Source organism: Thamnophis sirtalis, unplaced genomic scaffold (genome assembly GCF_051295495.1).
Source record: "Thamnophis sirtalis isolate CommonGarterSnake01/CBP01778 unplaced genomic scaffold, rThaSir2_p1.2 scaffold_3, whole genome shotgun sequence".
NCBI classification, from domain to species: Eukaryota; Metazoa; Chordata; class Lepidosauria; order Squamata; family Natricidae; genus Thamnophis; species Thamnophis sirtalis.
In genome coordinates this window covers 130,582,697-130,597,246 of record NW_028261383.1, presented here as the reverse complement: position 1 = coordinate 130,597,246, position 14,550 = coordinate 130,582,697, and the positions used below count along the sequence as shown (strand labels likewise).

The 14,550-nt window shown below is 38.8% G+C and overlaps 1 protein-coding gene across 1 annotated transcript in view; it reads right to left on the bottom strand.

Moving 5' to 3' along the window:
- LOC148048179 (autocrine proliferation repressor protein A-like) overlaps positions 1-14,344 on the bottom strand; it is a 34,898-nt gene extending 20,554 nt beyond the window's left edge. Inside the window, exons 1-2 of the mRNA XM_087708256.1 lie at positions 14,158-14,344; positions 9,175-9,362 (exon numbers count right to left, since the gene is read on the bottom strand). Coding sequence (XP_087564382.1) covers positions 9,175-9,362; positions 14,158-14,344 — 375 coding nt within the window. The remainder of the gene's footprint in view (positions 1-9,174; positions 9,363-14,157) is intronic.
- Between the last annotated feature and the right edge of the window lie 206 nt (positions 14,345-14,550).

Genomic DNA, 14,550 nt, shown 5'->3' with positions numbered 1-14,550 from the left:
ATCCCAAGCTCTACAACTCTATAGTAAGGAATGTGAATTTCAGAATTACCTTGACCATTGGGAATTGGATGACCCAGTCCAGTGAAGCAGTTGGGTCATTAATAAATCTCCATAAAATATACGCAAATAAACTATTTTCTGTAATATTCTTCATCCCAAAAGGATGTTTCTGGAAATAATAATACGAAAAAATAGTCATTTCTTGTTTTACAAAATAATGACAGATATTATCACTTGCTCCAAGGAAGAATGCATTTAGTCCACTTTCCAGCATCTGTTGCAAATTGCTCAGCACACAAACCTAACCTCTTTGCTTAGCAAGAGATTTTTAGCCAATAATTTACATACTTGTATTTTTCTCTTCAACTGCAGTCTAGGAAAAAAAAGTGTATGTATGATTTCATATCTGTAAAAGTAATGCAAGTAGAAGTAATCCTCACTTAGCAATTGGGACCGACAATTCCATTGCTATGCAACATAGTTACTAAGTAAAACATTGCACAACTGCAATGGACTTTCCATTCAGCCATTAAGCAAGCCATCACCTCACTACAACTCATAATTTTACTGCTTCTCTATTGATCCTGCTTATTGGAAGCTGGTTGTGAAATAGAGAAATAATGATGGTGTATCTACAGGATGTTGCAATTATTGTAAAGGCCCACCTGTTGCAAAGCACTCAGATGTCAAGCATGTCATACTGCCATGATCAGAATGTCAAGAACTTTTTCTGGATCTGTTCCTGCTGCCGTGGAAACTCCAGAATATGACAGAACTATTATTCTCAAGTTTTGAAAGGCTGCTTAGTTGATATACAATAAAGTACCATAAGGAAATTTGTAGGACTCCAAAGTTGCAGGCCAATGTATAGCATTTACTCAAGAGCCATATGTGCATATTTATACAACTAAGTTACCATTGGGTTTTTTGGTTTGTGTGTGTGTTTGTGTAATACACATTATTTCTAAATTTACACTGATTTAAGTATTTGAATACACGTATATGATATAAAAATGAGTGATTTCATTTTGTAAAAAAACCCCAACAACCTCTAAGTGGCTATATTTTTTTATTCCACTCAGTTTATGACTATTGAAATACTGGCTGTTATTTCTGTTTTCCTTTGAATGTTATTACCTGCTCTTCTGCACTGCTGCAGGCCATACAGTCTACTGCAGTGGCACAGAAAGTTTCCATCATGAGCTTCTTTGGGGTCCAAAATGATTGTCCTGCATCACTACCTCTCCTCTGAAAGCTAGAAGGGAACTTCAAAGCAGGCAAAAGCCACAAGTACCGGTACTTACGTGGAAAGTGAGAGGCTGGAAGGGGATCTGCAGCAGACGAACTGCAACCCTGCCAAGACAAATCAGTCAGTCCAAACCAGTTTCGAAGAACAAAAACATCACCCTGGCAGAGCCTACTTTATAATAGGCAAACTCAGACAAAATACTGAATTTCCGGAGTGTAAGACGCACCAGAGTATAAGACGCACTAAGGTTTTGAAGAGGCAAGTTAAAGAAAAAAGTTTTTTCACTCTGCAGACCTCCCCAAAATGGCCCATTTTTTGCGAAAATGGCTCAGTTTTTTGTCAAACAAAAGGGCATGTATAGCCTTTAGGTGGCTTATAAAGTGCTCCTGGGGGCTGGGGGGGCAAAATTGAGCAAAAAATGACCCGCTTTTACTCATTTCTTCCCTTCCCAGCCCCCAGGAGCATTCTGCAAAGCTCCTAAAGGCTCTGCATGGCCATTTTGGTGAAGGCGCGGGGTTTCAGGGGGCAAAAAATGCTGTATTCAGTGTGTAAGATACACCCAGCTTTTCAGCCTCTTTTCTGAGGGGAAAAGGTGCGTCTTATACTCCAAAAAATACAGTACTTTGACACCAGTAACACCAGGTAGATGTCATTTCAAAGTTAGTCAGCCTGTGGCCTGTACCCAGCTTTCACTCCCTTTTTATGACCCCATGAATTCCCAGCTGTCACAGGGCTGCAAGTATCCTTAGCTAGTTGTTAAGTCAAGACTATTCCACTATTCTAAACAGAAAGTAACAATTGAAAGGGCCCAAGCTTTTCATTTCCACAAAATAGAAATCAAACTGCAGGTTCATAAACATCCATTCGTCACTCCCACCCACTCGTTAGAAAAACAATAAATCTGAGCTCTGCAATTGTGGAAGCATTTTTCCACCACTTTTGTTTCTTCGCCCTCACCACCCCCAAATCCATATATGCCAGGCAAAGATTTGACCTGCATTTGGAACAAATGGTAATCTATTATGTTGCATTGAATGAACTCCTTTAGTAGCCAAATTATATTTAGCAACTGTAGCAAAACTCTGATTTTTAGATGTGGCTGAAAACCAGAGAATGGTGGATATGCTCACTGTTTAGTAGCTAAGGGTTCTATAATAGCAATAGAAATAGCACTTGGACTTGGAAGAAGGCGGGGCTTAGCAGTGAGAAGATGGAGTTTCAGGCTACTCCTGAAATTCCTCTATACCGACCGTTTTGGACGGGTTCTTTGAACTCTAGCTGTCCCGGAGACGACAGTGAAGGTGAGGAGAGACCCAGGACCTCAGAGACACCCGCAAGTCTCTGGGGGGGGGGTATTAACTCCTCGTGCCAATTCCTTTCTGGATTAGCTGCGTGCTAACTGAAACTGCAGGTTGCCCCTAAGAATGGTAGAAGTGATGTCATCTGGTAAGCTGATTTTATTATCCAAGAGAGACTGTTCGCGTTAAAAACTTAAGCTAACTGAAACCAAAGAATAGGGAAATTTAGCGGCGAATTGGCTTTCTCTAATGGATTTATGGCTGGTGGTTACTTTACTTCTTAAATGCTTCAAGAAACTCCTTGACATCCTCCCCCCTCTGACTCTCCCTAAGTGAATCGTAAAATTTATTTTCTACTAATTAGCCCGTCACGATTCGACATTTTTATTACTTTATTACTTGGCTCTGTTTACGATCAGATAAGATTGCACAGCCTGCAAGAGACTAAGAAAAGTGCTTCGAAGTCTGTGGAAAAAAAAAAGAGCTTGCAATTTTTAACTGCGACACATCATGGCGTCTCAAAATACCTCTAAGATTTCATTTCAGATTCTTTTTTCCGCATGCAGAGGGCTTTTTGACTCTTATCAAAGGCTGGAAAGAAAATTGGATCATCTGATTTTAAAATATGAAGTAAAAACTGAGATCGTTGAATGTTTAAATGTTCCTGAAATACAAATGGAAAATGTGAGAAATGGTGTCTGGTCTATCTCAGAGGAAGAAAGGAGGGGGGGAGCTATAAAGAAGACTCATTTAAAGAGACAGAGTGCAGGAGGAATGGAAAATCCACCCTTGAGAATTAAAGTTAACTTGGAAAATTTTACAAGCCTAGGACAACATTATTATTTCATCACTGACATTCAGAGTTCAAAGGTGCCAAAATATCTTTGTCTGGATTTGCTTATGAAAACATTTGGTAAATTTATCCAACGCGTGGCAATTGGCTTGAGAAGGCTTTGCTATTGGAGAGACACTGGCTGACAGATGGAAGAACGTAATTTAAAATTAGCTAAATCTGATTACCTCAATGTGTAATAGATATAGCTGAATAATGACTGATATGGATAGTAATATATATAATTTGGAACTGGCTGATAGATTGAAGAATACAATTGAAAACTAGCTAAACCTAATTGTTTTTTTTGTAATAGACATAGTTGAATAATAATTGATATTTATAGTAATGTATATAATGTGGAGTTGATATGATAACTAACAATTGGATATGAGAAAACATCTTTAGATTATACATAAAGAGTATTAACTACAATAATTATCACTATTAAAAAAACTAAATAAAATACATACAATCAAATGTTAATCAATACTGGGAAAATGATATGATATATGATATAATTAAATAATATGGATGTCCAGCTAAAATAGGACATGAGGATTTGATGATAATAGAGGATTTTACAAATAAGTAAATGAATTGTCAGCATGTGTTATGGATTAATTCTTTAGCATAACCATAGGTAATTAAAACTGGAGGTATAATGATGTTGATATGGTAAATATCCGAGTTAAGATATTTGAATTAATATGAGTTAATGGAAGAGAAGCACCAAAGCATGTTGTAACCAGTTGATATACTTCTTTTTTTTTTCATAATAGATACCTGTGTTTTGTTTTGTTTTCCTGTCCTGTCTCTTGTCGTTTTTGTCTCTTTTTGTATTATTTTTATTTTTTACTTTTTATTTTAATTGTTATTTTTTATTTGCTCTTTTTTTATTTTTTATTTTCCCACTGGTGTGGGCAGGTATTGTTCAAGATTATTACTTTTATTAATATTTTTAAATAATAATTACAGTTAAATGAAAATGGATATATAATAATGCTTGAGTTAATATGAGTTATGTTGGTTGACTGTGGAGGAGATGTACTAAAACTTATCTGTAATTGATTGATACATTTTCTACAGATGTAAAGAAAGATGCTGTACCTGTTTTAAATTAAAATTAAAAAACATTTATTAAAAAAAAAGAAATAGCACTTGGACTTATATACCGCTTCACAGGGCTTTTCATCCCCCTCTAAGCGGTTTACGTAGTCAGCATATTGCTCCCAACAAGCTGGGTCCACAATTTACCGACCTCGGAAGGATGGAAGGCTGAGTCAACCTTGAGCCTGGTAAGAATCGAACTGCCGAACTGCTGGCAGCTGGCAGTCAGCAGAAGTAGCCTGCAGTACTGCACTCTAACCACTGAGTCACCACAGCTCAATGCAATGCAATACGCTCGCTCTAAAATTCATGGTCCTTGCTCATGTACCCAATGTCTCTAGCTATGTGACATTGAAAATAATTCTGCTTTTCAGATGTAAAACATTCAGCTTATTCCATTAGATCCAACTCTAATATAGTATTGCATTGTAAGAAAATAATGAATTAGTGTGCATTTGAATGTTGCTGGGGTTTAAAGTCTTCATTTAAAAAAACTTAATGGAATGTAACTGCAGACTTGGAGAGGATATTCAAATAAGTATTAAACTATATTTAGAAAAAGACACTCATAGGTTTATTTTTTAATCATAACCCCCATAATTTTCTGTCCTTGTCTTATGTAGGTAGTCCTCAACTTACAACCATTCATTTAGTGACTGTTCAAAGTTACAGTGGCACTGAAAAAAGTGACGCATGAGTGTTTTTCACCCTTACGACCGTCGCAACAGCTCCATAGTCACATGATCAAAATTCAGATGCTTGGCAACTGGTTCATATTTAAGACGGTTGCAGTGTCCCGGGGTCATGTGATCAGTTTTTGCAACCTTCTGACAAGCAAAGTCAAGGGGAAGCCAGATTCACCTTAACAACCGTGTTACTAAATGAACAATTGCAGTGATCAACTTAACAATTGTGGCAAGAAAGGTTGTAAAATGGGGCATACTCGCTTAACTATTATCTTGCTTAGCAACAGAAATCCTGAGCTCAGTTGTGATCATAAGTCAAGGACTACCTGTATCTTTATTCAATACTTCAAGAATCAAAATGAACAAAATTAGAGATAGTGGATATACTATACTAGGTTTTGTTTGTTTTCCATTAAGAATTATTTGTGCTTTCTGAGAAGTATAAATCAACTTTACCTATTTAATAGAGTTCGTATGTTCCAGAACTTTAAACAGCAAAAGAATAATAAATCCAAATCATCAAAGGACCTTCTCTGCAACTAAGAATATTAATGTAACTTGAAACTTACAAATTAAGGTCATTTGTAAATATCCTAATGTTAATTTTAGAAGATCCACTAGAGGGAGTAGAAGCATTAATGGGAAAATCAAAGGAATTTCGTATATTAGCATATTTAAGATTAATAAACAGAAGACAAAAATATTAACAAAATGAAACCATAAGATTAATTAGAACTGATTAAGAAGACGTGTTTTAAAAATGAGAAAAAGTTAAACATTTGAGCATTACTGTGATAAATATGAATTATATGCTATTTCAAAATGATTATGTTAAGACAAGAACTGAAATTAAGAAAGACGTATTAAGATGGGAGTAATTACAACTGTCACTGTTGGGGAGAATTTGTGTAATAAGATGGATTTTTTGCCCAAAATGATATTTTTGTTTCAGACAATGTACATCTTTTGATATCAGATGTACTATTTAAATGCCAAGATAAAAACATTAGGATTAAATATGGTATAACTTGCTTAATTAGAGAAAAAGACATTATCTATATTTTTATCGGTGACTGGAAGCCTTTTTTCAATTTTTTGTAGAAAAATGAAAAGAATGAAGTTTAATTTATGATTTTCATGATCAGACAGGATAGATTATAGAAAGAAGAACCCTATGATGTAACTTCATAGAAAGATGTATGTATGTATGTATGCATGTATGCATGTATGTATGTACGTCACTAGCCAATTTACTTTTGTTACCAAAAGTAAGTGCACTTTGGGGTACCTACTCTGTTTTCTTGGCTTTCCCCACCCTCAAATTATTCCCACAGTAGTGATTTATATAAGGTGACCAGATGTCCCGATTTCAGCGGGACAGTCATGCTTTATAACAATTTGTCCCGTGTCCCGGGGCATTTTTAAAAAGTCCCAATTTTCTGGCTTCATGTTGAAAGCCCGGTGGATTTGCTTAAGAACTCCTAACCGGGGCAAGACAAAAGACACTCTGTCCTAACCTCTCTCTCTGTCTCAGTACTTTCATTGAAGATATAATTAAAACATTAAAGAAAGAAAACGGACCCCCCGCACCCCTTTTACCTCATTTTATAAGAAAAAATGACCAAGTACCATAGAGCTCCAGAAAATGCTTGGCTAGAGAAGCCGCGAGTGTTACTTCCTGGATTTTCCGGAGGGGAGGGGCACGGAGGTTGGAGGTCGGAAAAAATGGTGGCAAAGTTTCTTTGAAAAATATTTCCCTGACTAATTTCACCATTTTAAGTTGCTCAGTTCTTTGTATTAACATCTACATCATTCTGGATTGACTTAGAATCCTCACTTGTGCCTGCTGGTAAGTGAGCTGGGTTTTTTCTTTTATTTTTTTAATGTATTTTAAAATAATATTTTATTTATTGTGCATAGGATTTTTTAAAATATTTTTATTCTGTGTGGATTATTTTTTTAAATTGTCTTAGACTATTTAAAAAAGATTCTATCCAAAATAAATTGAAGTGAAACCATTTTTAAAAATTCTATGCACAATACTTTGAAATGTTTTACTTCAATTTATTCTGTGTGGATTCTTTTTTTAAATTGTCTTAGACTATTTAAAAAAAGATTCTATCCAAAATACAAAATACCAGCTGCAGTTATTCACTTAAGACCAAAGTTACAATGGCATTGAAAAAAGTGTCTGATGACCATTTTCACACTTAGTGACCATTTTCACACTTAGCGACCATTGCAGCATCCTCATGGTCACGCGATCAAAATTTTGATGTTTGACAACAGATTCGTATTTATGATGGTTTCAGTGTCCTGGGGTCATATAATCACCTTTTGACAAAGTCAAATGGGGAAACCAGATTCACTTATGCTACTAACTTATCAGGTGCTGTTATTCACTTAAGAACTGTGGCTAGAAAGGTGGTATAGTGACCAAAGTTACAATGGCATTGAAAAAAGTGACTGATTACCATTTTTCACACTTAGTGACCATTTTCACACTTAGCGACCGTTGTAGCATCCTCATGGTCACGTGATCAAAATTTTGATGTTTGGCAACAGTTACAATTTATATTTGTAAATTGTAGATATGTTGAAATAAAAAAAATATTACAATACTATTTTTGCATTGTATGAAAATTTTTGTTGCCCCGTATAAAATTTTTAATCAAGTCTCTCCCCTCCCCCCCCAGTCAAAGGTGTCCCTCTTTACCAATCTGAAAATCTGGTCACCTTAGATTTATAGCATCTTCAAGCATCTCCAGACACAAATACACTGATATAACAGCAATGAAGACATGTTTTATATTTCCAGAGCAATATATGATGATACTATAAATCATGATTATGCAAATAGCTGAACTCCTCCTTCAGTCTTTTCCCCCTCTGATTGCTTTGCTTTTTGTTCTGGTAAAGTTTGCAGTTATTGCTGTTCCACTTTTTCCTCTGCCAGCTTTCAAAGACCTTTTCCTCCCTCAAAAGATTAATGTTCTTTCTCCTTTGCTGCCCTTAATATTTCAAACTACCTTCTGGAGCCTTTGTGCTGAGCCATCTATCTTAATTCCTTTACATGGTCACAGGAGACTCTACAAAAAAGACTTATGATGGGCCAATAGGGTGATCAGATGAAATAAAGACTTGGACAGGTACTTGGGGAAAATGCTGTGATCAAAACTTCTGGAAAAGCATATTCAAGAAGTCCAAGTTAAGTATTAGTAACAATCAACATTCTACTTTATTAGTTCTTAATCTAGGAAGGTGGAGTTACAGCTCTATTTAATCCTACTTCTATTCCTCTTTCCTCCCTCTATATTATTAGGTTTTAAATCCTAATCTTATATGAGACAAAGAAAATGTAAAAATAACTAGAGATACAATAGATGTACAGTTGAGACACATTCAGTCATTACTTTCTACATCTTCCTGCCTTCAGGTTCCTAATTCCTGTAGGATTGGTGATAGCAATAGTACTCAAATTCAGTGGTGGGATTCAACCTGTGTAACAACTAGTTCGCTGAGAGTGCGTGCGGTGTGTTTGAAAACTTACCTTCTACTGCAGCCCCGATGCAAAACAACTGGGCTTCAGAAAAGGGAATATAGGTCAGTACAGCACAGGGGCAGGCAGCTGGACCCAGCTGATCATCAGAGCGAACTGGTTCACTCTCAGCTGATGGTTGGAGCTACCGGTTAGCCAAAACTGGCCCAAACCGGCTGAATCCCACCCCTGCTCAGATTTATATACTGCTTCACAATGCTTCACAGCCTCTCTAAATGTTTACAGAGTCAGCAACCATCTGGGTCCTCATTTTATTGGCCTCAAAAGGATGGATGGCTGGTCAACCTTGAGGATCGAACCGTTGGCAGTCAGCAGAATTAGCCTGCAGTACTGTATTCTAACTATTATGCCACCACGGCTGCTGATTCTATGGAAACCATTGAGAACTTTTCCTAAAAAGTTGTTGAACTGCCATTATCCCTACTTAAGGAAAAGTTTACATACGATCCAGTTGTGACTGCTAGAGTTCTAATTTGATTAGCAGAGTATTCAGCAGGTTCTTCTGGATTGTCATTACTTCCACCAGCAAGCAAAAGGAAACATGACTTCTTCATCTGTGCATTCTTATATACTTTGGGCACAGCAATGGTCACCATGTGCCACCAGATTGTTTTATCCACTTCAGAATCTGGGGATGAAAAGACACATATAGTAAAGATGGGACTCCCAAGGCCCACACCAATGCAACCAGACACAAACTCCAACAACGATACATTATCACATCATAAAGTATTCGCTGGGACCATCCATCTCCGTGGGATGAAAGAGCCTGTTAAGTTGGTCTGCCCCAGGCAACTGATGGGCCCTGTTGATTTCCAGAGACAGCATGGGACCAGACCTATCAGGCAGTTGGGCTGAGTCATTGGCTATAGCAGTGACGGCTAAGCCTTTTCTCCTTGTGTGCTAAAATCGCACCTGGGACAGCGCCTGCACGCGTGCCCACACCCATAATGCAATGCACCCCACCCCTTGCACATGCATGCATGACCCCCAGCACTCCCCTGCTCCTGGGACCACAAATGGGCCGCAGGGAGGCATGCCGCACTCCCTGCACTCCCCTCACTCCCTGCACATGTGCATGCGACCCTCAGTCCCCCTGTACATGCGTGTGCATCTCCTGCATTTGCAGCAGAGACCCAAAAATCAACTGACCTTTGGGAGGCACGTGCACATGCGCAGTGCAGCTGAGCTGGCCAATGGCTTGTGTGTCAACTGTGGCACATGTGCCATAGATTCGCCATCATGGGTCTAAAGCCTCTAATAGGCATGTGACTAAGGCCTTGGACAGATTGCTCCTATGTGGCCTCTGTGTGTGTGCCAATCCCAGGATGCTCCTTTGATTTCTGAAGAGTTCAAGGAGATGGAATGACAGAAGTGACCCTTGCTTTTGGTCTCAGGCCTGCGGTTAGTGTATTTTATATTGAAATGTTTTGTTTCATTTGCGTTTCTTTTAAGATTATTTTAGTTCAAGTTTTTACGATTTTGTACAGTGTCCAGAGTGTACAATAGCCTACAACATTCTTGTGCACTCCCACGTAAGGAAATATGTAGATTTGTTGACCTACTGAATCCAGGAACTATTTTTGCTGCTCTCCACTGTTGTTTCATTTTACTACTTATGCTATCACATTCCACTTATTGTAGTTGATTATCCCCAACAAAACCGTAAGTTATAGAGTGATTAATATGTTCTTAGAAATGAAGTGAAATAAATCTGAGAGAGAGCTCCTCCAGACCTTCTTTCAGGATTCCACCAGACAACTGCACTAATATACACTCCTCCCATGCTTCAATAGGAAGAGAGATGTGTCCCATGGCGTTATCCCATGGCCCTGCCAGATAGTTTCAAGTAGTCCTCAATTTACAACCATTCATTTAGTGACTGTTCAAAGTTACAACAGCACTGAAAAAAGTGATTTATGACCTTTTTTCACCGTTGCACCATCTCCATGGGCACATGATCAAAATTTGGATGGTTGGTGACTGGTTATGACAGTTGCAATGTCCAGGTTGTTCATCTGATCCCCTTTTGCAACCTTCTGACAAGCAAAGTCAATGGGGGAGCCAGATCCACTTAACATCCATGTTACTAATTTAACAGCTGCAGCGATTCATTTTACAAGTATGGCAAGAAAGATAATAAAATGTGAAAACTCAATAACTGTCTCACTTAGCAACAGAAATTTTGGGATCAGTTGTGGTCGTAGGTCAAGGGTTGCCTGTACTCAACCATGTGACAGATGTCTGTTATGAGGAGGAAGAGAATAATCTGAGGGTAAAGAAACTGAGGGTGACAACAAGGGCTCAAAATTTGCAGGATGTAGGAAACAGGACCTAAAGATGAATAGATGAGGTAATTAGATGATAGGGTGAGATGGGTAGCTTTTGGGAAGATCAATGGGAGTCTGAGAGGTAATCGGGAGAAGGTAATGAATGGAATAAATTGATAATTTATAAAAAATATATATAAAAGTGTGAGGTCGTGGGGAGACTCATTACTAGCAGGCTTATTAGTGCCAGGAAAAAGATAACATAACTTAGGTAATCAAAGGAGATACAAATGAAAACACAGATTTACAATAGCAATAACAGACTTATATACCACTTCATAGTGCTTTACAGGCCTCTCTAAGCAGTTTACAGAGTCAGCATATTGCCCCCCAGCAACAATCTGGGTCCTCATTTTACTGACCTTGGAAGGATGGAAGGCTGAGTCAACTTTGACCCATGAGGCAGAAAGTTTACTCAAGAATAAGAGAGGAAAAAGGCAAAAATGTAAAGGAAGAGAGTGGCTACTCATGAGCCATCTTAAGAAGACAAAAGGGTAATAAGGAACAAATTGTCCCATTTAGGGAAGCAACTAACCCAAAGATTACTTGTGAGGAAAAAGTAATAGGATAAGGTGACCAGACGTCCCGCTTTTGGCGGGACAGTCACACTTTTTAATAATTTGTCTCACATCCCGCGGCGTTTTTAAAAAGTCCCGATTTTTGGCAAGTAAATTTTGGCAAGTAAATACATGGCAAGTAAACATTGCGCAGCAGTTTCCCACTGCCACGCAGTGTCGTTTGCTGGACACGGACTGCAGTCTCTGTACTCTGCAGAATGGCCGTGGAATCGTGAACGAAACCCCCTCCAGCTAATTGCAAACAGAGATGAATGCTGTTTGCCCTGTATCTATATCAGTCAACGCTTGACGGCTTTCCATTGGATTTGGAGGCATCACCGCATAGCCTGGCATCCATTGCACGTTGATGACGTAGATGGCTTTTTTGGGGGGAGTTGTTTGTGACGTGGCAGATCGGCAAGGCGGCAGCATACAGCAAACTCTTTTAAAGATTGCTGGTGCTTACTGGTCATTTTTAACTCAAATATCGTAAGGTGGCCTTAACATATCGCATGAACAGCAGGTTCGCGGCAGTATTATATGCCTGTGAATTGGAATACATGACATTAAGTTTAGAATTGTTTTATTTAGTCATGCAACTAAGTATATTTCCCACTGGTAATTTATAATGTCTTCTAGAGTCATCCCATAATACATTTGAAAGATTATGATCAGAAAGATCATAATACATAGGATCAGCTGCTCCTCTGATCATGGTCTATCAAAATGTTACTGCCTGCCTGATGCAAATTTAGACAGACGGTGCTTTGGGCTGCCCCTCAAATCCCCCCCTTTACTCCTCCCCCTGTAGAATTCAGCCCCCTGAGTTTTGCCTTTGCATGTGTGGTTATGGCGGATGGCAGAGTCAGCTGGAGGTTGAGAGGGGATTGGGGTTTTTTGTCTGCCTGTGGAGTTCTCCCCATGGACAGGATGGGATGTTGGCATGAAAGGGATCCGGGCACAACCTCACCTGTTCCAAGTAAAGTTGCCTTTTGCAATTGGCTACCCGTAATCCTTGACTTACGACCAGGATTGATCCCTCAATTTCTGTTGCTAAGGGAGATGTTTGTTAAATGAATTTTGCCACATTTTGCGACCTTTTATTGCCATGTTAAGTGAATCATGGTGGTTGTTAAGTCAGGAACATGGCTATTAAGTAAATCTGGGCTTCTCCATTGGGTAAGGTGACCAGACGTCCCGATTTTGGCAGGACAGTCCCGATTTTTAACAATTTCTCCTGCGTCCCGCGGCGTTTTAAAAATAGTCCTGATTTTTTAAAAAATTTTAATCAACCCCCTCCCCCCGGTCAATGGTGTCCCTCTTTACCAATGTTAAAATCTGGTCACCTTATAATAGGAGAACATGACAGGTTTTTCTCTCCACCCTGCCTTATGCCCAGCTGATATACCTGCTTGCAGCTAAGTTCAGGGGAGATGATCATCGCTACCTGTAAAGAGCTGCGTCCCATGAATCTGGTGGAAAGAGGGCTGGAGCCAAAAGAGTAAGAGGTGTCCAGTTTGTGATGGTTGGTGCAGAGAATCAAGACTGGCAGAGTCTATGAACAGCCCAACCTGCATTTGGATCAGCAAGGATGCCAGCTGGTTCAAAGGAGGGCAAGCCATCAGAAATGCATTGCCCTTTGAGGAAGCAGTTCACATGGGTGAGAGAGACACAAGAACAAAATTCTTGTTCACAGAGCATTATAAGTTACAGTTGCATAAAATTATCCTTTTAGTTGTTTAACTCTGATTGCAGACCTGTGTAGTTATTCTTCATCTGAGTAGTGAAATAAAAAGTTAAAAACGGGAAGTAAAATCTTTTCACTTACTGAAGGAGTGAAATGGCCCCTAAAATCCCCTTCGGCTAGAAAGTGTTGCTTTTGAGTTGACAATTTGTATTAACTCAACATAACTTCTCCAAGATATGGGCTGACCGGCATGAGAGATGGTGGGAAGGCATACATAATTAAATAGCCTCTTTGCTGAATGTGTTGGCCACCCATGAATTATTTATTCTGGAAAGTGTACTGCTAGGTCAAGTTTAGTACTATTTATACAATTTCATCTATAAATAAAATTCACTGTATTTCTTCAAAAAGCGCTATAACTCAGTAATGCTTTGTTCCAATCACTGGAAACAAATCAAAGGAATATGAGCCTTTTGATGATCAGCACAGGAGCATCATGTTACCATAACTTTTGGAAAGCTGGTAGGTCGTTCCAGCTGAATTTCTCCTGGCACTTCCAATGAAAATACTTTGGTGCGGCTATTCTGTCTTTCACTTCTAGACAGTTTTAGGTAAGTAAAACAAGAATCTATATTCAAACTACAGGTGGGATATAATAGAAAAGAGGATCTGGGGGCCAACTTTTTCCCATCACATTTTATGAAGAAGAAGGAAATTTTTTTATCAACTTGTCAGAAAGCATCTCTGCCTTTTTAATAAACTTCTTCCCTGAAAAGTGTTTAGGTTTCCCCTCCACCAAGAGCAACAACCAAACAAGTCCCAAATCACCACTTCCAGAGGGCTACTTACCGTCCAACCACTTCAGTGAGGTCATATTGATGGTATAGACAGTGGAGTCATGGTGCTTCGTTTTAGACACAAGGGTGTAACTGTAATGAAGATCAGGACGCGCCACATATTCATCCAAAGCCTTCCGACCGATTGGGTAAACAGGGGGCAAATGGATGAAGAAGAAGAGGTGGAACAGAAGGTCCATGCCTCAGTAGACAGTTGGAGCTGTGTGTGGTTCCTCTTCCTGCTCCTCCTTTCTTAGAAGGATCCAGGATTTCCTTTTCAGCCAAATAGGTGGGAGAGATCTACTTGCCTTATTCCTCACCTCAAAACTATCATGGAGTAATTTTCAAAAGGTATGTCAGTCCAAATATCCCACTTCTGCTTATATGTGCAACTCTGGAGGGCTGT